This window comes from Cynocephalus volans, chromosome 15 (genome assembly GCF_027409185.1).
Source record: "Cynocephalus volans isolate mCynVol1 chromosome 15, mCynVol1.pri, whole genome shotgun sequence".
NCBI lineage: Eukaryota > Metazoa > Chordata > Mammalia > Dermoptera > Cynocephalidae > Cynocephalus > Cynocephalus volans.
In genome coordinates this window covers 52282042-52307075 of record NC_084474.1, presented here as the reverse complement: position 1 = coordinate 52307075, position 25034 = coordinate 52282042, and the positions used below count along the sequence as shown (strand labels likewise).

Here is a 25034-nt window from a genome sequence, read left to right as displayed (position 1 = left end):
ACCTTTGGATAAATTAGAAAAAGGCATCCATTGGCTAAAATCCAAAAGACTCTGAACGATAAATGCTGGTGAGGTTGCGGAGAAAAAGGAACTCTCATACATTGTTGGTGGGACTGCAAAATGGTGCAGCCTCTATGGAAAATGGTATGGAGGTTCCTCAAACAATTGCAGATAGATCTACCATATGACCCAGCTATCCCACTGCTGGGAATATACCCAGAGGAATGGAAATCATCAAATCGAAGGTATACCTGTTCCCCAATGTTCATTGCAGCACTCTTTACAATAGCCAAGAGTTGGAACCAGCCCAAATGTCCATCATCAGATGAGTGGATACGGAAAATGTGGTACATCTACACAATGGAATACTACTCAGCTATAAAAATGAATGAAATACTGCCATTTGCAACAACATGTATGGACCTTGAGAGAATTATATTAAGTGAAACAAGTCAGGCACAGAAAGAGAAATACCACATGTTCTCACTTATTGGTGGGAGCTAAAAATTAATATATAAATTCACACACACACACAAAACCGGGGGGGGGGGGAAGAAGATATAAAAACCACAATTACTTGAAGTTGATATGACAAGCAAACAGAAAGGACATTGTTGGGGGTGAGGGAGGAGAGGGAGAAGGGAGAGAGGTTTGGGTAATGGGCAACAATAATCAACCACAATGTATATCGACAAAATAAAAGTTAAAAAAATATAAAAAATAAAAAATAAATTCTAAATGCAAAAAAAAAAAAAAAGTTATAGTAATTTTCCAGCATACAATAGACAAAAATCAAGCTATAATGTTATGAGTACATGCTTAGTCTGTATTCCAGAGGCTCCTACTCAGGATTTTGACTGCCAAGTGAGAGATGTTTAGAAGCATCGAGAATTGTTGTTAGGTTTTTGTCTTTTCATTTGAAATTGGGGATGAAATTATGTTCTAGTCCAAGAATTGTTGTTCTTTGATAGATTAAAAGACAAATCTACTTCACAAGTTATCAAACTTTCTTCAACATGATTTATTCTTTTTAAAGTACATGCTGTTGCATATTGCTTACAATTCTTAGTTTTCTTTTTAGACACCTATTTTTTTCCTCATAGGTTCAACTTTTGATTTTTAACAAAATAAATATAATCTTTATAATCTTTCAAAAAAAAAGAAAAAAGAAAAAGGCATTCATTCTTCAAGACATTTCCTTCTTGTTGGAAAATTGTTGTAATACTTTTGTTAGGACCAAAGCACCTTACTGAAAACTGCCAAAAATGTGTAATAAATATAAAATTTCATATGCCTCCAATGTGAAAGGCACTCTCCCATAGGGTTGTTCTACTACTACCTGTACAATTGTAATAGCAGCCGTGGTGGAGGAGCCACTGAAAGTTTTCTACAGGGGAGTGACACAATTCTGTGTGGTTCCTGTGTGTAGGGGACAAGAGATCATATGAAGTGTTTTGAAGGTAGACCCTACAATATTTTGGAGGAAAAGAGACTGGATGACGGAGATGGGAAAGATGATGTGAGGATGATGACATCAAGTTTGTAGATGGCAGTGCCATTTTACTGAGATGGGCAAGTCTTCTCCCAGTCTATGCGTGAAGGGGACAAAGAAATCAAGAAGTAATTAAAATACAGCTGTTTGCCATCTCCTCTTGAATGCTATGTTTTCAACTGAAAGTAAAACAAACTCTTCTCTTTTCCAAAATAGGTATCTTTGAAAAACTTACCCACTAGATTCAAGGACAATAACAAAGTCTTTTTAACCTTTCAGGCTTACAGATTTGGGTTAATTTAAACTCAAATTTTACTAATATTTTCAAGTTCCTCTATGTTTCAGGTACTCTATACACGTAATCTCATTTCCTCCCCTCAGCAGTCCATGAGGTAGTTCCTATTTTTATCTTCATTTTACAGATGACATGTGAGACTCAGAGATCTTACCACCTGAATTGAACAGGGTACCACAGTTACAGGTCTGAGTCAGAAGTCGATTCTACTGCCTTTCAGTGACTTTGAGTCCCTTGTTTTCTGGAGCTTAGTCAGTGCTATCCAATAGAACTTTCTGCGATGATGGAAATATTTTATATCTGCACTGTCCAATAGTCATGTGGCTATTGAACATTTGAAATGTCAGTGTAACTGAGGAACTGAATTTTTAATTTAACTAAATTTAAATTTAATAAGACATATGGCTAGTGGCTACTTCATTTGTGAGCACAGCTCTAAGTCAATGGTCTCCAAATTGGGGTGCAGAAAGAAAACATATATACATACACATATATATATACATTTTGTTCAAAAATCAGGCTAGTTGGTTAGCTCACTTGGGAGAGCATGGTGCTGGTAACACCAGGGTCAAGGGTTCTGATCCCCATACTGGCAAGCTGCCAAGACAAAAAAGAAAAATCATTTCTGATTTGTGTATATGTTTTATAATGTAGCTAATAATTAGGTAAGTTATAATAGGTATGTGTGTATGTAAATACACACTATACATTATATATAAAATAATTTTTACTTCACACTTACATACTATTTACCATGTACCAGGTACATACTTTACCAATATTAATTCAATTAACCTTCATAATGACTCTGCGAGGTAGATACTTTATCATCCCCATTTTACAGATGAAGAAACTAATGTAATATTTGGATGTGCCCAAAGACATTGGAGTTGGTGGCAAAGCCAAGATTTGAGTATGGTAATTCTGGCTTCTATCTATGCACTTTAGGGCAAGCAAAATAAGTATATGGGGGCAGGGGGGTGCAAACACTTTTATTGATGGGGGTGAGTGTCCAAAACTGTTTGGTAACTAATGCTCTAAACTAGACCATAGACAACCAGTCAGTGCAATTCCAAATTTCAAAATTTGAGGGGATTTTAGAAATTATTTAGTCCAGCCTTTTTTTCCACTGATACTGCTGTGCATGTAGAAGGGGTTGGGTGATGGTTGAGACAAGAGTCCTGGTGACATTTGTCCTTATCTACAGAGACAACTATCGCTAACACACAAAGATTTGGTGTGTATGTGATTGTGATCCTATAACATACCCTATTAAAAAAACGTTCATCTTTGCCAATTTTGTTCTAGTTAATAATTTTAAAAAGATTTGTTTCAAAGATATTGAAATAGGGGGGGCTGGGAGGCAGAAAGCCTGGAGGAGGATCCCCAACAGAAGAGCAGGTGGAAATAAAGCACAGAGGAACCCACACCTACTCATTTCCTGCGGTGCTCATCTATGTGCAGCTTCGTTGGTGGTGACTGTGATTTAACAGCAACCAAACAAAGGTTAAAAAAAAAAAGATCCCTGAAATAATAGACTAATGGGAAGTATAAAATTTACCCAGACCTAATCTCGACCCACAAACATACTTTTTGTTTAAAATGCGTATGCCGTCCTCCCTCCCACTCCCCTTTCCATGTCTACCTTAGACATCTTTGATATCTCTCCACGTACCCACAAGAGCGCTTAGCAAACAGGTATTAATAAGGGCACTTTTCTTTTTTTTTTTTTTTTTGGTCCTTGGCTTTGCTTTATTAACCATAGCACCCTTACGCTGCACTTAAAAAAAACAAACCAGATACTCAATGGGAACTGGATCTGGATCCAGGCTGGTGGCACCTGACCCCAGAAGAATTCCTCAGCCAAGATGAATTTATACAAAATGCCAGAGGAAAAAAATGAGGCAATGTGGTGCTGAGCCGAGGGGTAGCCGATTGGCGGAGCAGCAGGCAGTGATGGCCCAGGCAGGTCATGCCTCTTTCTCATAAGTGCGAGTGCTAACTGCACTGCCGTGGGTGAGTGTCAGGATGAGTTTCCCGTCTCTTAGCTCCCGCACAAGTGTCGTCTCCTGCCCGTCCCACTTCTGCAGATGGACAAGTTTGCCTCCATCCAGCGTCACAATGGACTTGACCTTCCTGTCATCTGCTGTTGTCTCATCGAAATCCATCCCCAGCTTAAAGCTGATCTCGGTGCTCTTGAAGGTGCTCTGTGTTTTTATGGTGATAGTATCCCCTTTCTTTTCTATGATTGTGGTAGGCTTGGTCATGTTGGCCACCTGTCTGGTAGCAAAACCCACACCAATTGACTTCATGTAATCATCGAAATTCTTGCTGTCCACTAGCTTCCAGGTGCCCACGAAGGCGTCCACCATGGTGAGTCTCGGCTGAGAAAGAAGATGAGAGCAGACGTGCAAGGACTCTAAGACCGGCGTAAGAGCGCTTTTAACCCTATATACTGTCCTATCATTACAGTTTCTAGGTACGTGAAATACGCAGTTGAGGTTTTGTGGCGTCACAGAAAAGTGCTGGGAGGACCAAAGTTCCAAGGCATGCACGTAAAAGAAAGAGCTGTGGGGAGCACCTGGGGAAGGTGTGCGGTAGCTGCAGCTCCCTCTGTTTCAAGAGGCCGGAGTTTTACAGAAAGCGAACTGAAGGTGCGATGGCTAAGATCGCCGTGCTACAGGAAAGCAGCAAACAAATGTCTGCACTGACGCCTTTGGCCATTTAAATACAAAGCCTTTCTTTCCGGTTCAGTTCCCTGGGGAGGCCTGTTGGGAGGCAGAATCTTCTTCCATTCTTCCAGTCTCCCTAAGAACTTCACAGACAGTTTCACAGTCCTTCCCAAGGGCTCGTCGGGGCCAGGAAAGTCACGTACCACGCCCCACGCGCACCCAAACAGTTCCCGGGCACGTGTACCCCACTACTGCGAAGGAGCAAACCCCGCCCCAGCACGGCCTAGGTGGGTGTAGCCCCCGCCAAAGGCCCCGCCTCTCGAGCGCGCCGCGCGGGACGGGAGGGGCGGGGCGAGGGGACGGGCTGAAAGGGCGGGGAGCCCGCGGGGTGGGTGTGCTCGCGCCCGCGCGGTCGCGCCTGGTGTGTGTGCGGGGCCGCGCCCGTGCGCGCGCGCAGGGGAGAGGCCAGCCCGGGCGGCCGTTGTCGGGTTCGACTAGAGGGGCGGGGAAATCACCTGCGAACGGCTGCGCCAGCCGCACGCACGCCCGCCCGCCGCGTCCGGATCGCGCCGGCTGCGCGGGGCCGCGGGCCACACTCACCCTGGGAGGCCGGGACAGGGGAACTGCCAGAGTCCGCGCCTGGCATCCGCGACGAAGAGGAGTCGGACCTTCGCTGCCGCCGCCGCCCGCAGCCGGCCGGGTAGGTGAAGCCCGGGTGGTGGCCCGCCGCTTCCTGACGGGCCGGGAGGGGAGAAGCGAAACTTTCCGGGCTCTTCCTTCCGCGGTCCCGGGGCCGTCTGCGGCGCTAGGAGGTGTCGTCGGCGCGGGCGGCGGCGGCCGACGCCATGTTGGGGTCTGTGAGAAACGGGGCGCTCCTGGGCCGCTCCCCTCGCGCTGGGGCCGGAGCGAGCCGCGCCCGCGGGCCGTACGCCGCCGCCGCGAGCGGTTCGGGGGCCGCCCGGGAGGGTTCGGCCCGCGGGTCTGCGGGGAGGGAGCCCCGGGGTCGAGCGAGAAGTTACGGATCTTGAGGACTAGAGTCCCAGACATGGCCAGTGGCGTTTCAGGGACCCAACATCTTTCTGTCCGAAAAGTTTGCGGGGTCCGCGCGTCAGGGACGTTGTAACTTGAACGGCGTATTTTTCTGTGACTTGGGGGAGGGGGAAATGGCACGGTATAGTTATCTGTGACAGATTTATTTGGAATTCTCTCAAAGTTTTATGATCTTTGCCGAATTTATTTTTCTTTTAAAATATACTGAAGGCCGAGAGTTCGCTGCTCTGGTTGCTTCAATATCCTCGGGCGCTCTCAGTTACGGCAATAACTTACGTGAGAGTGTGCAGTGAATAGGTGACACTAGGTTATGGATCCTAATCCCTCTAATTCATAGACTCACAAAGTACCTTAAGTTGATATGCTTTTTTTTTTTTTTTTCTTTTTGTTGTGTTTTTGTACGTTGCTGGAGAGATTCATTATAAGAAACCTTTAGACACAGACGTTGACTGAGACTTAAGGGCATGTGTTGTTCTAAGAATAAAGTGAGGTGATCTTAACATTTCGAAGTTTTTTCCCTCCCTTTGTATCCTTAAAGGTGCATGCCTGCCATGTTTTGAGCATTTACCTATTTCTGTACTCTGGTAGCTCCTGGGGTCTTCAGGTTAATTCAGTATTTACAAAGACTTCTATTTTTAATCTCTTCGGGTCCTGACCGCACGGGAGGTGAATGGTGTTAAGTTACTTATTTGGGAGAACTTGTAATCGCATCAAAAAATAAAACTGGTGTACTGACTAAGGCATCAAAAGAGAAGATTCAGCTTGGATTATTCCAGTAAATGATTGTTATTTTTTAGTAAAGACATCTTAGCTTTAAAATTCTGTTAAATGAACTGAAAAGGCTTTTATCCACAAATACAGGAAGCCCTAAAACATGTCTTGCAGAATTTTCTTTTTACTCTTATGGGTTAAAATATAGCTTCTGCTCACATTTGATTGCCAGTTTTCTTCGTTCTTAAAAATCTTTTTTGTTATGCTTTCTCTGTCCAGTAACTGTCATTATATATACTTGTCTTTACCGACGAAGAGTTATTTAAAAATGAGGTGACTTAACTAACTTCACAAATCTAGCAGCCAAGCTGGTATTTAACTGAGGTCTTAGGACTCTGAAGCCTTCTCATTTTCCTAGAGCATAACTTTGTAGGATACGCAACTCATTTCTGTGGAGCAATTTCTGTCCACCTTGTTTGCTCTTATCTTAGCATTGCTCTTTCTGATTTGAATTTAGTTCTTCAGTATAAATACTTATTAGTGAGCTGATTTGCAAGCGTTCTTGTATTGAAGTTTTTTCTCTTACAAACACTGACTTGAGCCTATACTCTCTGAAGCCCTTTCTGCCCTGTTCTCCCACCCCATTCCCTTTCTCTCCCCGGGAATCAGTTCACTTCTCCCATGCTATCCCGGTAAATATTGCATAGATCTGTCACGGCACCTTGACAGCAGGCGTCACATCGGGTCTGATTTGCCTCTCCATCCCCAGCATACTGAGAACATAGCAGATGCTCAGGAAAGGTTTGAATGGCTGAGTACACATATGTTTGTTCCTTGTAAATATGTTTCATGAATTTCTTATTAAGTTGTAATTTCCATAGGCATCGTAGTTAAATCGTCTTTGTAGTTTCCAGTACATGTCATGAACCCATATCAGTTGATCGTACCCCCCCCTTTTTTTGAGAATTTACCTTGGTAACTCAGTGAGTTTTGGCCTGGGGGTACAGAACTTGAATATTTATTAAATTTCCGAGTAGATAATGGACTGAAGTGTAATCATTGACAAATGGAGGAGAAGCTGTGGATCAGCACAAGGATTATAATCATAATTTTAAAATGTGATTGAATTTATTTGCGTTTGATGGAAATATTATAATTCTTGAAATTTTTGAAGGTCATGTTTATACATTTAAGTTCTTTGATAGAGGAAATCCCATTATTGCTCTATCAATTATTGTTTTGTCAGAATTGTCTTAGAATTTTGTTTTAGACTGCCCTGCTCAATGGAAAGCATATAAAAATTGCCTTTCTATTGAAGTTTATGTTTGAGAACCAGTTTCGTACATAAGCTGCCTGCTTAATAGCAATGTGCTTGTTGGCTTAACTGAATAAAAAAATACTTCACAGTGCTAATTTAAGTTGCAAAACCTCTCTAGGTTAAGGCATTTTATAATTCTGTAATGACCCACCTGAGATCACTTTCTACTCAGTCAGCCTTCAAACCACAAACTCTAGTGTGTTCAATTTGGGGAGGTCCTGGGACGAGAATAGAAGGCATTCATATTGTTGCTATGAGTGTACTGAAAAGAAAGCAAGTTGCGTTATGGTGGACTGGAACAAATAAAACAAACTGTGAATCCTGGCTCTGCTCCTTGATTGCTTGTGACATCCTGAACAAGTCACTTCATTTCTCTAAGCTTCACTGGACTTGTGTGAAATGGACACAGAAATATTTGCCTCACAGTGTTGTGAGGATTCACTAAGATGTTTGTGGACGTGTCTAGCGCATGATAAATAGTATTATTTAAACAAATGAACAGAGTGGCAGTGAATTATATAGAATGACAGAATTCTAAAATTTTTAAAGGGGAACTGCCTTTAAAATACCTTGTTTAGTTCTCAACCTTAGCTGCACCTTAGAATCTCTTTAGGAGCTTCTTTCAAATACTGATGCCTGGTCTCCACCCCAGAACAAATGGGGCTAGGGAATAGGCAGTTTTGCCTTTTTTTTTTTTTTAAGCACCTATGATTTTAATGCGCAATTAGGGTTGAGAACCTTTGATTTAATTCAATCCTCTATCTCTTTTTCATTCTTTTCATTTTGTGGTTGAATAAAATGCAGGGAGGTTAAGTGCCAGCCAAATTCCCATCAGTCAGACTAGAAAGGATATATTTGCAGCTGAGAAAAGTGAAGTGCATAGATGTTAAATAACAGGTATTCATTTGTGGCCAGAAAGGCCACATTTGGAACTATAGTTTGCTGACTCCAGCGACCTTACCTCCACTCTACATCACAATCTGCATGTATGACTAGGTTATTTAACCTTGCCATCATACTCTACCTCAGGTCTTAAAGCCTATGGCCAAATGGTGATGCAAGGACCTGCTTTGTACTTCTCTTTTCCATCCTGATGAAGCAGCTTTTTGTCTTCATTTTCACCTCCAGTGCCTCTCAGGCCATTAGTCGTCTTCCTTCTTTCCAACCTGGAACTCTGTAGTTCGTATTTTAACCATGAACTCACATAGTCCCTCCTCTCCTTGACCTTTGCTGGATATAACTGGTCAATCTCTCAACTTGTAAATATTACCATTTACTTTGTATTTTTCTCTCTGTTTCACACCCCCAAAAGAGTCACTCTGTGGTGTCTATTACATATTTGTTTTCCAGCTGCCTGTGTATTGTTCGCTTTGTAATCCTTTTCTGATCCCCAGGTTGACTCATTTTCTCTACTGTTTTTTCACTCTGCTCAGGTTGCTAATGCCAGTCTTGAAACACCGGACTCTTAGCAGATGACCTTGCTTCCTTGTAAAATGATTACGATTTTATGATGTGAATCTTTGCATCATCTTCACCTTTTCTTTCTTCCAGTTATCTTAAATTCTTTATACTTGTTTTATTTAAAAAAAAAAAAAAAAACGGGGAAAAATCAGAAAGGCTTTTGTGTTCTTTGTTCATATTTTCATAATTGTACTTATAACTATATTTTGCTTTTTATGCTCATATTTTCCTACACATTCTTCTGTGCATTTGTTTGTAAATTAAAAAGCTTTTTGTCTTTGTCTATGAGAGAATTTGAGTTCATTATAAAATATTTAGGCAGTATCAAAATAATTCTGTGCACTTGTTTGTAAATTAAAAAGCTTTTTTTCTTTGTCTATGAGAGAATGTGTGTTCATTATAAAATATTTAGGCGGTATAAAAATATCACTGTATTACTTAGAGATAACCAATACTAACTTTTTGGTGTGTATCTTTCGAGACTTTTAAAAAACAAATAGATTTGTACTATACAGTATGTGCTGCTTAGAAACCTTTATTTAATAAAATAACTTATTTAACAGTTTTCCATGTTAAATGTTCATCTGTGTTTTCTCAAAAGCTGCCTAAAAATCTGTAGGTATACCATAATTTAATCAGTCTCCTATTAAACATTTAGGTTGTTTCCAGCTTTTCATTATTACAGATAGAGCTACAGTGAACTTCATGTGAATCATTTTGTACATGGGTCTAATTATTTTTTACATATATTCATGGAAATAGAATTGTTGTGTAAACTTTCTAAAGTGCTTATATTGCCAAAATGGCATTTAGAAAAATTGTTCCAGTGTATACTGTCAAGGATATGAGTGCCCATTTTCCTCACATCTTAGAGAGGTGAATATTATTTCATTTTAATTTTATTTGTTTGATTAGGACTGAGAGCCAACATTTCTCTATTGTCATTCTGGTTTTTGGAAACTGCCATTTGTGTCTTACTATTTTTCTTTTGAGATGTTTTCCTTTTTTCATACGGATTTTCAGGAGCCCTTTATATGTTTAAGAATGTTGACCCTTTGACATATTTTGCAAATATTTTTCTCTTACTTTAATACTCTCCCCTCCCCAACATTGAAGTTTAAAAATTTTATGTAGTAAAATGTTTTCTTTCATGATAGTTGGTTTTTTCATGATATATTCAACTGTTTCTCTGTGGCTAGAAATTTAGGTTTGTTTTTCACTACTTGAGTTAATGCTAGAGGGAAAATTTTTATATGTAAAGCTCCTTTCCCTCTCCCCAAATTTATTTCTCCAGGATAAATTTCTGTAGGTAAAAGTTCCAAGGTCAAAGGTTAATAATTTCTAAAATATTTTATTATTATTCGTTACCATTAGTGCTTGGTTTTTTCCATGTGTTCCACTGCTCATTGTGACCTTTTGGCAAGTTAGTCTCTCAAAGTTGTGAAACGTGAAAGCACATTGAAAAGGTGTTTTGTGCTCTGTTGTCTCCCGTTTTCTCTTGCCTTGATTCTCCTCCTGCTTTCTAAACTAGGTGTTCTCCAAAGTTTAGTCCTCTGCTCTGTTTTCTCATCCATGCAGTAACCAGCATCTCTAGATGGATGTCTACGGAGTCTCTCTGTTCTGGGGCTTCCTGCTCATCCTGGCATCTCTGCTTGTCTTACAGATGTTCTTGTGTGGATACCCTGAAGGACTTTAAGATAAATATGTCCTAAACTGATTTCTTCTTCCTCTGGAAACAAAGCTACTATCTCTGTCCAGTGGCTTATGCTTAAACCTCTGAAGTCATCTTAAATGCTCACTTTTCATCCAGATACTCAGTTTGTTCCTAAATCTTATCTGCTATACCTCAGTAATCTTTCTTCCATTCTCCCCTTTTCATTTCTGCTGTCAGTTATTGTGGTTCAGATTATTTTTACCTTTCATTTGGAGACTATACTCTTCTGATTGGTTTCTTTGCCTTCAGTCTTGCCACTGCTTATTCTTTCCAGTTCATCCTGTGTACTTCTTGTGTGTACTGATTAATATTTTCCTCTTAAAAAACCTTTGTCTTTCCATTGCTTATATAATAAGGCAAAGGTATAATAAAGTCTTAACTGTTCAATGTGATGCTTACTTTCTTTTGCAGTTTGCTCCCTGTCTTACCAAACTTCTAGTCTACCACTATACCTTCTCCTGGCCCTGCCTACTCCAGCCTGGGCTCAAGTATTTCATCTCTGGGGAATAGATTTGTATACCATCATCCACCCCCCAACACTCCCAGTGATTTGACCTACTGCTTTTGTGTTAAAGCCCAGTTTGTTTTTCTAGCTCTTTAAAAGTTATTCCTAGATGTTCCATCTAGTCAAAATTACATCCCAATTCAACTCTTTGCCCAGGGCCCCTCATTCTTTCTTTCTTTCTTTTTTTTTTTTTTTTTTTTTTTCATTTTTTGTTTTGTTTCTCCTCTTTTGTTTTGGACATTGAGTGCAAGATTTGAGTTAACCATATTCCTCAGTTCATAGCACATAACAGGGGTACCAAAACCTGTTTCTTGTTTTGTTTTTTGCTTCTTTGTCATTTACTCTCATCATCCTCTTTCCTGTAGAAACACACCTGAATTATGTATATACTTGTCTGTATAAACTTCTCTTTCTTCTCCAAAGAGATATTTAGTTTTGTGTATCTTCTATCTTTTAATACTGCTTTTTACATATCAAATGGTCGTTTAATGTTTGGCTATTCGGAATTCATTGAAAATTATTAATGGTTTTATTTGCATCCATTTTACTTAGACTAAAAACCTGGGGATTATTTTTAGCTTTATTCTTCCTATCCAATTAGTCATTGCAATCTCGAATCTGACCTATCTTTTTTATTCCTGTTGAAAACATTCCACTCTACTTTTATTACCCCCCCTCTACTTTTACAAAAACTTTAATTTTTTTTCCAGATACTAATTTATTTCATTCTTATAACAACTCTGTGGAAATGTTGGGTTCTATGGGAAACAGATATTGAGACATTTGCATGCAAGGAAGTAAGGGTGCTCTCAGGAACAACATCTGTGAAGGATGAGAGACACAAGATTAAGCAGAGGGAGTTAAACTGTTAAGTACCTACAAGAGAGGTCTCAACAGAGATTCTATGGGGAGTTCTGGATCTGGGATGGCCACAATAACTTTTCAACTGAATCCTGTTTTCAATCTCACCCTTTTCAGTTTATTTTTTGTTTCCACGGTTATCTTAGAAAAATCCAGATCAAATCAGGCCACTCCTTCCAATAGTTTCAGAAAGAAGTCTTAGGAATCAACAAGATCTCTTGTCTTACCACTCTCCCTCCCTTTTTCTACTAAATAACTCCCTACAGCTTCTGCTGCAGCTGTATGTACCATGTGACTTTTTAAAAACACATATTTACTTTCAGAGCTTTGTGCCTTACCTTTTTTTTTTATTTGCCTTTTGAAATTCTACGTATTCTTCACAACCTGTTTCAAGTATTCAAGTGCTACATTCTCTGTTCCATCCCCTCACTCTTTCCTTTTTTTGCTCCCGTACTACTTTGTTAATATTTTTATTATAGTACTTATCTCATTGTGCTTTGTGTTAAGCTTGTGGCATATATCTTACTTCCTAATGTCTGGTTCATTCTTTTTTCCCACCAAGTATAAAGCCTTCAAGTAATGAGCAGATTATAACTGTTTAGAATGAACTAAAGAAAATTTGTTAGGGATATGATGGGATAACCAGGTCCACAGTAGTGTTTTAGTTGAGCTTTACCAGCTTTATTTTTCAATATTATATAGTACTTTCTTGACAGCTGTCAGCACTGTATAAATTGCCCCTGTACAAACACTTTTTGAAGTGATGCAGATTTTTAATCTGAATTTTGTTGATGAAAATATACACACATCATCTTTTTTTTTGCTAAACAGCTGTGTTTTGAAGAGAGAATACGAAATCATTTATATATATCGTGAGATTGAGATTTTTTGAAAAACAGGATCTGCCATGCTTAATACTTAGAATTCATAATTAGATATGTGATTAAGTGGGGCACAACATTTGCTTATAAATTTAAAATCTGTGAGTCTAATGAAGCATTTGATGTCTAGGGTGTGGTTCCAGTTTTCTGTGAAAATTAATATAGACGTTAAAAATGAAGTCTTTGGTTTTCATCACACTTCAGATCACTAAGCTGCCCCCACCCCCCTCTTTTCTTTGGTGGCCAATACAGGGATTGAACCCTGGACCTTGGAGTTATCAGCGCCACACTCTAATCAATTGAACTAACTGGCCTGCTTGCTTCCACTTCTAACTGCTGATCACATTCAGCTCAGTGCACATTGATGTCATGTATATGCAAGCATTTTTGTAGGTGCAGCTTAGAATACAAAGTTGTGGGAAATGATATGTTTTCAGGAACCTCCAAATGGGTTAGGAATAAGCAGTTACACAAGTTTTTATGAAACATAATAGAATGCAAATAGTACAAATAAAATGTATGAGAATTTAAAGATGAAACAATATTTGGCTGTAAGGCTATTAACTGAGTGCATATTGAAGGACTGATGAGATTTCAGCAAATAGAGAAGAGCAAGGGAGGGAAGACGTATGAGCTTAGAGGTAGGGAAGGAAGTTCAGAACATATTCTGGTTATAGGTAGTAGTCTGGTTTGACTTTAACAAAGAACATATATAAAGAGGTAAAACTAGAAAGACAGAGTGCAACAGGCTAGAACTTGACTGTGAAGGGCTTTGAATACCAGATTAAGGATTTTGGATTTAATTCTGTTGGACAGGTGTCTGGTTTTCGAATAGTTACCTGATCATTGCTGTAGTTAAAGAATATCAATTTTGCCTTGTGTGCAATGATTTATATGCTAAAGACTTAGAGGACTTGTTTATAATTTGAGGTCCATATTTTGCTCCTCTCTCTTACCTCTCTAAAGACCTTTTTTAACCACCAGTGTGGTTGTTCTGGTTTTCCAAATGAATTTTGTAAAATCCTCATGTATGACTTAGTTCTTATATACCACGATAGTTTTCTCTATCAAATCTATTTGAAACTGCCTTTACTGACACACTAAGTTAGTCACAGCTTTACTTTTTACTTCCTTTTAGTATTTGAAGAATCATTTTGAGCATATTTTATGCTTATTACTATATGTTTTAAAAAGTTTTTCTGTTATTTTGTTAGTGGCTTTTCCCAAATACATAGTAAAGGTCCACATGAATGAAATTATTTCTGGAATATTTATTTCTGAAGGTAGCAAAGTCTAATGTGAAAAGAACATGCATTAAACAAACAAACAAACAAACAAGAACAATGAAAAAAACTAGCAGTGAGACCATAGGAAAATTGCTTAACCTAGTTAATTCATGGCTCAATTTACTTTTTTTTTGTAAAATGGATGTAATTATCACTTAAAATTTAGATTAAATGAAAGAGTAAAATGTGGATGTGCCTACTAGCACATGTGTAGGTGCTGAGTAAATGTTTTTCTTTTTTCCTTTCTTGGCTGAGACTGTACAATAAGTTTACTTTTCAGTAATAGGCATATTTGGTGCCTAGGAGAGATTTTTAAAAATAACTATGGTTTCTCTCTAAATGTGATTCAAAATTTTGAAGTTTCAATTCTTCTCAACCCAGCTTTAATAAGCTTAAAATTAAAATATAAACGTTTGTTCCTTTTTTCTTACCTTAAGAAATGAGCCTATTCCCTATATCACTACTAATTTCTATAATGTAATTGTAATTGGTTTGCCACAGTGGCAGAAATCCTAGTGGAAAGGAACAGAAAAAGCTCTGTCTCTTCTTGGTGGTGGAATAAGTAAAATGTACTAAAATTTCACATTTAATTTGCTAAGTTTTCAAGTATTTCTTCTTTGCTGTATCATCCTGATATTTATTGAAACTCTCACCTAGCAGTCCCTGGTTATTATTCTGGCTACTTAGACTATAGGACTTATGAAAATAAGAACTGTCTTGTCCCTTGCAAACGGTAGGCACTCGGAATATTTGTTCTTTTGACTTAGATGCATGAAGAGAGGGACTAGTTTACTCTAATAGAATACATTTGCCCAGGAAAGATGTACTTCTGGTAGTTTGTTGCTGTTTGTTTCACCTCTTCTTTCTCTACTTACTTGTCTCTCCCTTTCCTTTTACATTTTCTGTAAAGTCCCAACTCAGCAGTACACACACAGATTAAAATATCTTGATTGATATTAAGACAGTCAAAACGAATAAAAATTAATTTATAGGCAAGTAAGATTTGCAGTAAACCAGAAATATGGCCTACTTACTATCAGACTCATTTTAAGGACAGGAGCTTTACATATTATTTTATTCAAGGCTGTGGTGATGGATACTTCTTCCTCCCTCCTCCTCTCGTCTCCCCCCTCATCTCCCCTCTTGTCTCCCCCCTCGTCTCCCCCTGCTCTCCCCCTCCTCTCCCCCTCCTCTCCCTCCTCTCCCCCTTCTCCTCCCCCTCCCTGCTCTTCCTCCCCCCCTCCTTTCCCCTCTTTCTCTTCCTCCTCCTCCTCCTTCTAGAGCAGTTAAGTAATTTGTGTGAAATCACTTAAATTTAGTGTCTGAACCAAGATTAGAATATAGGTCTTTCGGTTCATAGTTCATTGGTTTTTCCACAATAATGCAGAGTTGAATACTGAAGTTCACCAATATCAGGTACCATGGGCACATATAAGAAATAAATTAAATGAGTTTTTGTTTTAAACTCACCTGTAAGGATAAGAAGTATTGATTTTCATTAGGAAGAACTGGGACATTGTAGTTTATAACAGTTGGGCTGTCTTCTCAATTGTAAATAGGATTCTGTGTCTTTTTTAAAAGAGTTTTTGTCTCTTCTCGTATTACATTTTTAACAGGTGTTAGACACCCCACTGAAGAACATATTATTTTAGAAACAAGATGTCACCAAAAGTCTAGGATGGAGATTGGACAAGTTAAGTGCAGTTCTTGTCTGCAGTTCTGAAGCAGATAACTTGAAACCTTTGCTTGTTTATATTTTTTTAATCGGTGTATAAAAGCTGGCTTTATAAAAGCTGGCTTTATAAAAGATATGCCTCTGCTGTAGTTCTTACATTTTAACTATGAATTAGGGCTGCCGGGCACTATTTGCTGGAAAAGAAGACAAAGGAAGTAAAAGAAAATCAATTGGAATACTGTTGGAATTTAATAGAGTTCTGCGAAGTAGCTGAATGTGGGGGCGGGGGGGGGGGGGACAATAGAAATATCATTAGTTTTCCTATTAACAGTATTAACTAATTAGAAAACAATGTGGAAAAGAGATTAGATTCAAAGTGGCAACAAAAAGTATACAATTCCTGGGAACCTACTTAAGAAATGTAACTATCTTGTGAGAAGAAACCTACAGAATTACTGGGCCATAAAAGAAGATTTGAAACTTCTAGAAGAGATACTATCACCCTGACTAGGAACACCAAAACTGAATATGTTAATTCATTCTAAGTTAATTTATGAATATAATGTGAGTTCCATCAATACTTCACTGGGATTTTTTTCCATTCATTCTTTCTGTTATTTATTGTAATTGAAAAAGGGTTCTAAACTTTAACTGCCCATTAGAATTACCTGGGGAGCTTAAAAATATTCCAGTGCCCAGGCCATATGCCTACATATCTCAGACCAATAAAATTAGAATATCTGGGGGAGGGATCTAAGTATCAGTGTTCTTTAACCCTTAGTATTTACCATCAGAGTCCATTGGTCTCAATTTTTTTTGAATTTCCTTTTCCAGTTGTTCTAATTGTTGTAGTGATTGATATTTTGTAACTCTTATTGTTCCTTAGAGATCTTCCAAAGAATAAAAACAAAATTTACTTATGAAAAAAAGTAGAATAAAACTCATTCTAGCTTGCAATTACGTATAAATCTTAAGATACATTATGGAATCTTAGTGGTCTTACTTTTCCTGTATCTTGAAGCATTTTGTTATTGCATTCTTCTAGGAATTATTTGATCATAATTCATTAATTTTCCCCAATTATGCCAAGAAGAAAAAATGGGAGATTGATGGAATTGCCTAGAAGGGTGATACAGTGGTGAAATATTTTTCACTTTTGCACCATTTTTCAGCTTTCTTATTGTGTTGCTCAAAGTATTTGGGTCATCTTTCAAGAAGATATGAAAGCAGTTTGGTGATACTTTTTAGTCTTTTTTGTTTTAAGCTTTCATTTAACATATTTGAGAATTCAGATTTTTCATTTTTAATTTTCTATCTCTTATAGAAGAGAGAAAAAATTGGCAGAGGAAGACATTTCAGAACTGTTAGACAAATCAGAGTATGAATACAAAGAAACAATAACACCTAAACCAATAATGATGGTAAATTTGATTGTGTAAATGAAATCTCAGATTATGAGTCTTCAGATATAATTTCCTAGATGAGTTTTCTCAAACATAAGAATTAATGCATGAACAATATTCCAGAGACAAAAATGGAAATATTACAGGTCCATGCATGATAACTTATGAGCAGTAGTTGCATTCGAAGGATATTGCTTATTTTGCTATGTTTAAAGTGCTATAAGGCTGCACTCTAACCTGCTGAGCTAACTTGCCAACATATGTTTAAGGTTTTATAAAGCTTTCTCTTAACTTTTATTATTTTTTTTACTATCCCTTTATTTTTATTTCTGTAAATTAATCACAAAATGACTTGAAATATTAAAAATAAATAAAAATGGTGTTTTGGACCCTGTTAGATCAATGTTTTTTTCTGGTATAGTGAAGTTAAAGCTTCCCTGTGGTTCCATTGTGAAGCTAAGGTTGAGAACCACTGTTCTAAGTAGACTTCATCTGGACAAAGAAAAAAGGAGATTAGGTAAAATGCTTTTGAGAAAGTTAAGTAATGAGGTATAGTCTAGAATAGGCCTACCAGATGCATGGTACTGACATAAGAATTATAAAAGAGATTAATGGATTAGACCAGACAACCCAGAAGCAGATCCTAGAATATGTAAAAATTTAACATGACTGAGTGTCATAAATTAGTAGATTAGATTAGTAATTTTATTTCTTGGAATTTGTCCTAAAGGGGTCATCTCTGCTAGGGAATAAGAAAGCTTTCTTCCTAGCTCTTCCTATAACTGGTATTCCTTCCCAAGAAAGGTAGGCAGTAATCAAATTGGGCCACATTTTATTAGTTTTCTGCTTCCTCTTTCGGTGTTGCTCAATGAGTACAGTATGCAGAGGACTAAGTCTTTGGCTAGGCCGGGTAATCTTGAATTCTAGTCCTTTCTCAAAAGTCTGTGAGAGTTCTTACTGCTTAGGGCACCTCAGTGTGCTGGTGGTAAATTTGGCTTTGGGCTTTAGGCTTTGTGGGAAGGGAGAGGCAGTGCTTAGGACCTTTGGCTCAAATAAACTGGATTACCAAAGATCATTACTTTGGGGTGTCTAGCAGTAACCCAGCTAAAAGTGGTCTTTGATTTACCTTTTGATAACCTCCTCCCTCTCTCCCTACTCTGCTTTCCCCTTAATACCCCTTACACTGCACCCCTCTTTTGTGTTTGTGTGTAGGGCAGGATTTATGCATTTATGGGTTTTCTAGTTCAGTGCTTCCCATCTTTTTCATCTCAAACATATATGTAAAATATTTCAGGACCAAGGATATAATGGAAGGAGGTGCTTAAGGCCAGAGGCATTAGGTTCTGTGTATCCATTGTTTCTCAAATACAGGTTACGACGCATTAGTTAAATGAATCAAGTGTGTTGCCACCATCATTAAAATAAATGAGGATGATAGAATGCATCATTTGTTGTTGAAAGGATTATATGAGTCGTGTTTATGACCTGGAAGTATAATATGTATTTATATGGGTTGCTGTCGAACTTTGCAAGCTATTTGCTCTAGCCAAGTACTGATGAATAATGCCCCAAACCTCTCTTAAGTTGCGTCATTCTTTAACAGGGGGACATATTTATGAAAAAAATTTAGAATTAAAATATTGCAAAATCTGAACAATGAAACCGGCCAGGTAAATTGTGACATATCCTTTTAGGTAATTTGTTCAAGGTAGTATTCACTTATTCTTCAGTATTTTCTGGGTTTGCAGTGAAGGTCTGAAGGTTAGTAATACTTTTCTTAGAGTTCTTGTAGAGTCAGTGGGGTTTTCAGGAACAGTTATCATGCTATGATATATTGGTAACAGCAGAGAAATCAGATTTGACCCTGTTCTGCTGTGACAGCCTTGGATGAGTTACTGATCCCATTTATGTCTGTTTACTCATCCATAAAAGTGGAACTAAGAGTGCGTGTATTATAAGGTTACTGTTAGTAGGAAATACAGTAATGAATGCAGAGTGCTCAGCATGTTGCTTGGAAATTGCTGTGAGTAAAATTAATTGCAGGCTAAGTTTTGCCTCTTACATTATTGAATCTCTCTTTGTGCCTTAATTTCTCCTTCAGCTTACATTTCAGCTAATATTATTAGATTACCTCATTTGAATTTGAGAGAGTTAAAATCAGAAAATAATAAATGTAAAAAATACTGTACAAATTTATCGTGGTATTAATTCTAGTAGTAGCAATATAAGAAACCTGTTTGCATTGTATATGAGCTGATTAATAATTTTATGTCCAAATGGGTAGAATCAGTAGTTGATTCAGATGGGGAGAAATATATACTTTCAGTTCTGTGAAAGTGCCAGCCTCTTTCCTGCCTTAGGCCTTTGCAGTTATTCCTTTCGCCTGAAATATTGTCATCTGGCCCCACCCCCATTTCTGCCTATCTGGTACCTCTTTCACAGCTGAAATGACGCTGCTTTAGAAAGGCCTTCCCTGACCTTCTAGTCTGAGTAGCTTGCAGCTGGTCGTTTTAAAATCACTTTAAAAAATCATACCATTAACTACTACTTGGTTCTTGATTTTGTTTTTTGTCTGTTTTCCCGTCCCCAACTAGAATGTAAACCTTGAAGAACAGGGACCTCACTTGTATTATTTATTATTATTTTTCCTGTACCTAGATCATTGATCATTCAAACACTTGTTGAATGTTTGAATATAATGTAAAGTATGAAAAATTATTCATAGTCATACTTTCAAGAGATAAATTATTATTGTTATAGTATGGTGTATAGTTCTCTAATTTTATTTTCTAGTGTGCTTACATATGTACAAATGTCTGTGATTATGCTTTTATTGTATATTTCATTGAGTCTAAAGATAAACATTTTTTACTACATTTTATGTCTAAAATTGGGATGTCTTATAATCAAGTGTATGCCTTTGTTTAATTGGCAGCATTTTTTTCTTTATCAGTGGCAAATAAACTGAAGATGTGTTGAAGTCTATAGCATCTTAGATTTGATGAAATATGGTATATATTTGAAACAAAAATGGGATCATGATGTTCAACTCTTTGTTCAACTCATCTGAATATCTTGAGCATTTTCCACATTTTGCTTTATTTAGATCTATCTCATTCGCAAGAGGTATGATTAAGGGTGTTTTATAAATTGTTCCACCAATTTCTCTTGATAGACATTTGGGGCTTTTCCCATTTTGTTTTCCTATTACAAACAGTGCTGTTTTAAATATCTTTGTACACATCATTATGCACTTAAAGTGAAATTTCTTTTGATGATTTACCTAGATTGGTGGGTATACATATTTCCTGTAGTGTACAAGGGTACTTATTTCTGTATACCCTCACAAGTACTGCGTTTTAGGACATTTAAAAATTTTTGTTAATATAAATGAAAAATATCCTAGTGTTTTAATGTCATTTCTTAAATTATGAATAAGGTTGATTACAAACCTCTTTCATGCTTATTTGCTGTTTTTCTCTTCTGTGATTCTTGTGCATAGAATGGTAGACTTTTAATTGGCTGGCAGAGAAATCTTCAGTTTGGAGTCATGCATTATTAATTCTTGGGGAACAACTTTCAGGCCTGCCAGAGCCCACCCTTGTGAAGGACATGAGGGCTTTACAAGGACCCAAGGTTGGGGAAGAGACAGAATTCAGGAATAACTGGAATTGTAGTGTCCTTTATAATGGAGGCCAAGAAAGGTTACAGTATCGTTAGTTTGTGGGCTGAATACTGGAACTTAGACTGCTGTTAGTCTTTAAACTTTAAATATTCCTCTTCTCAAACCTTGTTCTTTAATATGTCTTGGTTGTAGTGTAGTAGTGTTAGGTTAGTAGGTTTAAATAGGACACAGCTCTGTGACTTGAGTAAAGTCAAAATTGGATCCAGAGATTAAATCTTTAATCTTTTAGATTAAATTAATATGGGTTTTTTGCACATTGTTAAAATGTTCCTGTTAACATTTTTGAGTACCTTTGCTATGTCAGACCATGTCACTTTCAAATATGGATATCAGATGTCTGCCTTTTAGATTCCACTGCAGTCTGTAGAGGTGACAGATTTCAATCCTTTGGTAAAAGCGAAGCTAGAAGATACATGGAGTATGGAGAGCGTGGTGGAAGGCTTTTAGTCTATTACGGCGATTTAAGGAAGGCTTCCTTGAGAAGATAGGATAACCTAAACCGAATCTTGAAGGATGAGTAAGAGTTAGCTGGAGTAATAAGTAGTAAAGGAAAGACTAAAACATTTGAGGTAAGAAGTTGTTTATGGTGAGGTTGGGGAGATAAGGAAAAACCAGGTAATCAAGGGTCTTGAATACCATGCTAAAGATCCTATATTTTATAGGGCAAGGGGTAAATTAGAGTTTAGAGATCACTGCGAAGAGATTGAGTTAAGAGACAAGACTGAAGACAAGCAAATGTTTTGGGAAATAGTTCTAGTAATCCAGGTGAGAGAGTTAAGGCCTCACTTAGCTCAGTGGTAATAGCTTACTTGGAAAATGCTAGTCATTTTCTTTAGTTTATGTATAGCCCTCTGTCGTGCAGAATCCCATTGAGATGAAAATTCTTGGAACTGGGTTTATTATTTTGCAGAGATAGCTTATATTAATTGTCTGTTTTTCATTCTTTTGTGTCTGTAAGAAGCTTATATTTCTTGCCTTTGTGTAAAAGCAATGTTTTGTTAGATTAAATTTAGGTTCTATAATTTATTAACTTAAGGAATTTATAATTTCTATGTGCTAATTTCTTTCTTTCTTTTTTTTTTTAAGGCTACTAGCAAAAGATGGTGGATCGCTTGGCAAACAGTGAAGCAAATACTCGACGCATAAGTATAGTAGAAAATTGTTTTGGAGCAGCTGGTCAACCCTTAACTATACCTGGACGGGTTCTTATTGGAGAAGGAGTATTGACTAAGTTGTGCAGAAAAAAGCCCAAAGCAAGGCAGTTTTTCTTATTTAATGATATTCTCGTATATGGCAATATTGTCATCCAGAAGAAAAAATATAATAAACAACATATTATTCCCCTGGAAAATGTCACTATTGATTCTATCAAAGATGAGGGAGACTTAAGGAATGGATGGCTTATCAAGACACCAACTAAATCATTTGCAGTTTATGCTGCCACTGCCACTGAGAAATCAGAATGGATGAATCACATAAATAAATGTGTTACTGATTTACTCTCCAAAAGTGGGAAAACACCCAGTAATGAACATGCTGCTGTCTGGGTTCCTGACTCTGAGGCAACTGTATGTATGCGTTGTCAGAAAGCAAAATTCACACCTGTTAATCGTCGTCACCATTGCCGCAAATGTGGTTTTGTTGTCTGTGGGCCCTGCTCTGAAAAGAGATTTCTTCTTCCCAGCCAGTCCTCTAAACCTGTGCGGATTTGTGACTTCTGCTATGACCTGCTTTCTACTGGGGATATGGCCACTTGCCAACCTACTAGATCAGACTCTTTCAGTCAGCCATTGAAGTCTCCTTTAAATGATGTATCTGATGATGATGATGATGATGATAGCAGTGACTAAGGACACATTTTGAAATATTTAATCGGGTGTGACTATCTGAGAAATCAGCTTTGGGGGAAATGTAAAATTCTGAGCTTTCTCCATTTTGCTGTAGCCATGAATTTGCCTGAGAAACTTTTAACCTATGTGCCTCAATATATTCTATAGAAAGTAGGTTCCCCCTGCCTTCACCCCCTCCCTGCACTTTTCTACAGGGATAAACTATTACAAATATATAAGATAAATTTTTGATTCCTTATTCTTGTTTATTTCTAGATTATTTTCTTGGAAGGTTGGGAAAAGATGTTTATTTAACAGATCACATACTACATTGTTGTTTTTATTTCTATTATGTGGAAAAGCTAAAAAGTACAGGATGATGGGAAAGGGAATAAAATGTGGTTAATTAATAATATGAGCTTTTTTTCTTAACCATCTTATGGTTAAGACATCAGTAACAAAAGTACATGTTTTGGAAATACTTTGGCTTTTTCATATACCGAATGGTGCCTTGTAATGCACTGTTACATGAAATAAGCCCCTACCTTCTCACTTTTTGGTTTGTTTAAAAAAATACAGTGGTGCTCTCTGAGGTGATAAAAATGAATGTTTATGAATGGGTGTAATTAGGAAATACTTCTCATCTGACAGCTACGAATAACTAAATTGAGGTATCTTCATTCTATGTGAATAAATATTTTTCCATAAAATAGTTGTGATTGTTTTTTTATATTTTATAGGTACCAAATTATAATTATCAAATATATATTTTAAATTAATAATAGGTTGTCGTTCTTAGGAATTTGGTTTGAAATTTATCAGTAACATAGAATTGTCATATTGCATTAACTTCTACTTTTTATAAGATATTTTTAGATATGAATTCATCTGCTTTAACATTATTTCTAGAATGAAATATCTTCTTACAAAACCCTTGAAAATAAACAATCTCTTTTTAGAAATCCCATGATAGAGCACAGATTTACTTAAGCTTGAAGATTTGGAAGAAATAATGTGTTAAGAATGGTCAAGGGAGACAACTTTGTTTGACTAAACTTCGTGTCTGGAAGTATTGTCTGTTTCAAATATCTTGAATTTACAAATATGAGTATAGTGTTATATTTTATGAAGTTTTGTAAAGTCCCAAACAATATTTCTATTTTTGTAAACAATTGTATGTTTAATCTGTTTCTGAAATCATTTTGCAATCTATGGAAATAGAGTAGCAATTAATATTTCTAAATTGTGATCAAGTTAGTCTAGATTGCTTTTGAGAAGTGGTAATTTTTGACTATTTGCTTTTGAGGCGGTCATTAGATTGAAAGTATATTTATCATGTAAAAGATGCGTTTTGCACTACTCTCTCCATTAGTATGCTGCAAATAACTGCAGTCTTTCAAGTATGGAAAATCGGCTGTCTAATGTTTGTTTTAAATTCTAAATTTAAGGAAAATCTATAAATCTGGGTATATTGCAAATGTCATGAGAGGTTTGATTCAATAACTTGTGATGGGGAATTATTTGGTATCCTAACTGTGGTTAAGGTTCTAATTTTACATTACTGTTAAATTTTGAAAGCATCTGAGATGTACAGATCTCTCTGTAAGAAATGTGAAAGAAAAGCACAAGTTAAGAGGTTTTTTTTTCTGGTTTGTTTTAATATCAGATGGACTTTTATTTCTATGCAATATGTACATATAATCAATCAACATATCAGAGAAAGGACCATGAAACCTGAGAAATGCTAATGGAGACTTGCTGGTATATAGGAACCTAGCAAATTCAGGAATGAAGGGGAAATATTCTGAGATAACATTTTCATTGTTTTTACAATAAAAAATATTTTACAATTTACCTTCTCTGTATTGTGACTTGAAGATTTTTTCCCTTTGCTAAGATAATAGATATGCATATTTTGCTTCAGTATTCAACAGCTGTGAACACCTACTGTGTGTTAGACATTGCTGTAGGTGGTAGGGCTAGAGCAGTGAACAGAAATTCCCTCCTTTTCATTGAGTTTACATGCAAATAGAATCAAGGTGTTTTCTTCCAGAGTTTTTTCTATAATTTTTAAAGCTCTTATAAATCTTGGTTATATTTAAACCTGAAGTGATTTTGGTGCTGATTTTTCATGCCATTCATTTAAAAAAAAATTTATTGAATCATAATTGATTATACATATTTTGGGTGTTCAAC

General features: G+C 37.1%; 2 protein-coding genes across 2 annotated transcripts; one reads left to right on the top strand and one right to left on the bottom strand.

Moving 5' to 3' along the window:
* Nucleotides 1–3569: 3569 nt before the first annotated feature.
* Nucleotides 3570–4202, bottom strand: LOC134363992 (fatty acid-binding protein, heart-like). The gene has a single exon (XM_063079867.1). The coding sequence runs from the start codon at nt 4157–4159 to the stop codon at nt 3758–3760; it is 402 nt and encodes a 133-aa protein (XP_062935937.1). The 5' UTR covers nt 4160–4202; the 3' UTR covers nt 3570–3757.
* A 727-nt stretch (nt 4203–4929) lies between these two features.
* On the top strand, nt 4930–24692 carry PLEKHF2 (pleckstrin homology and FYVE domain containing 2). Its single transcript, XM_063079768.1, has 2 exons — nt 4930–5159; nt 22096–24692. Exon 2 carries the CDS (start codon nt 22110–22112, stop codon nt 22857–22859), a length of 750 nt encoding a protein of 249 aa, XP_062935838.1. The 5' UTR covers nt 4930–5159; nt 22096–22109; the 3' UTR covers nt 22860–24692.
* Nucleotides 24693–25034: the final 342 nt, after the last annotated feature.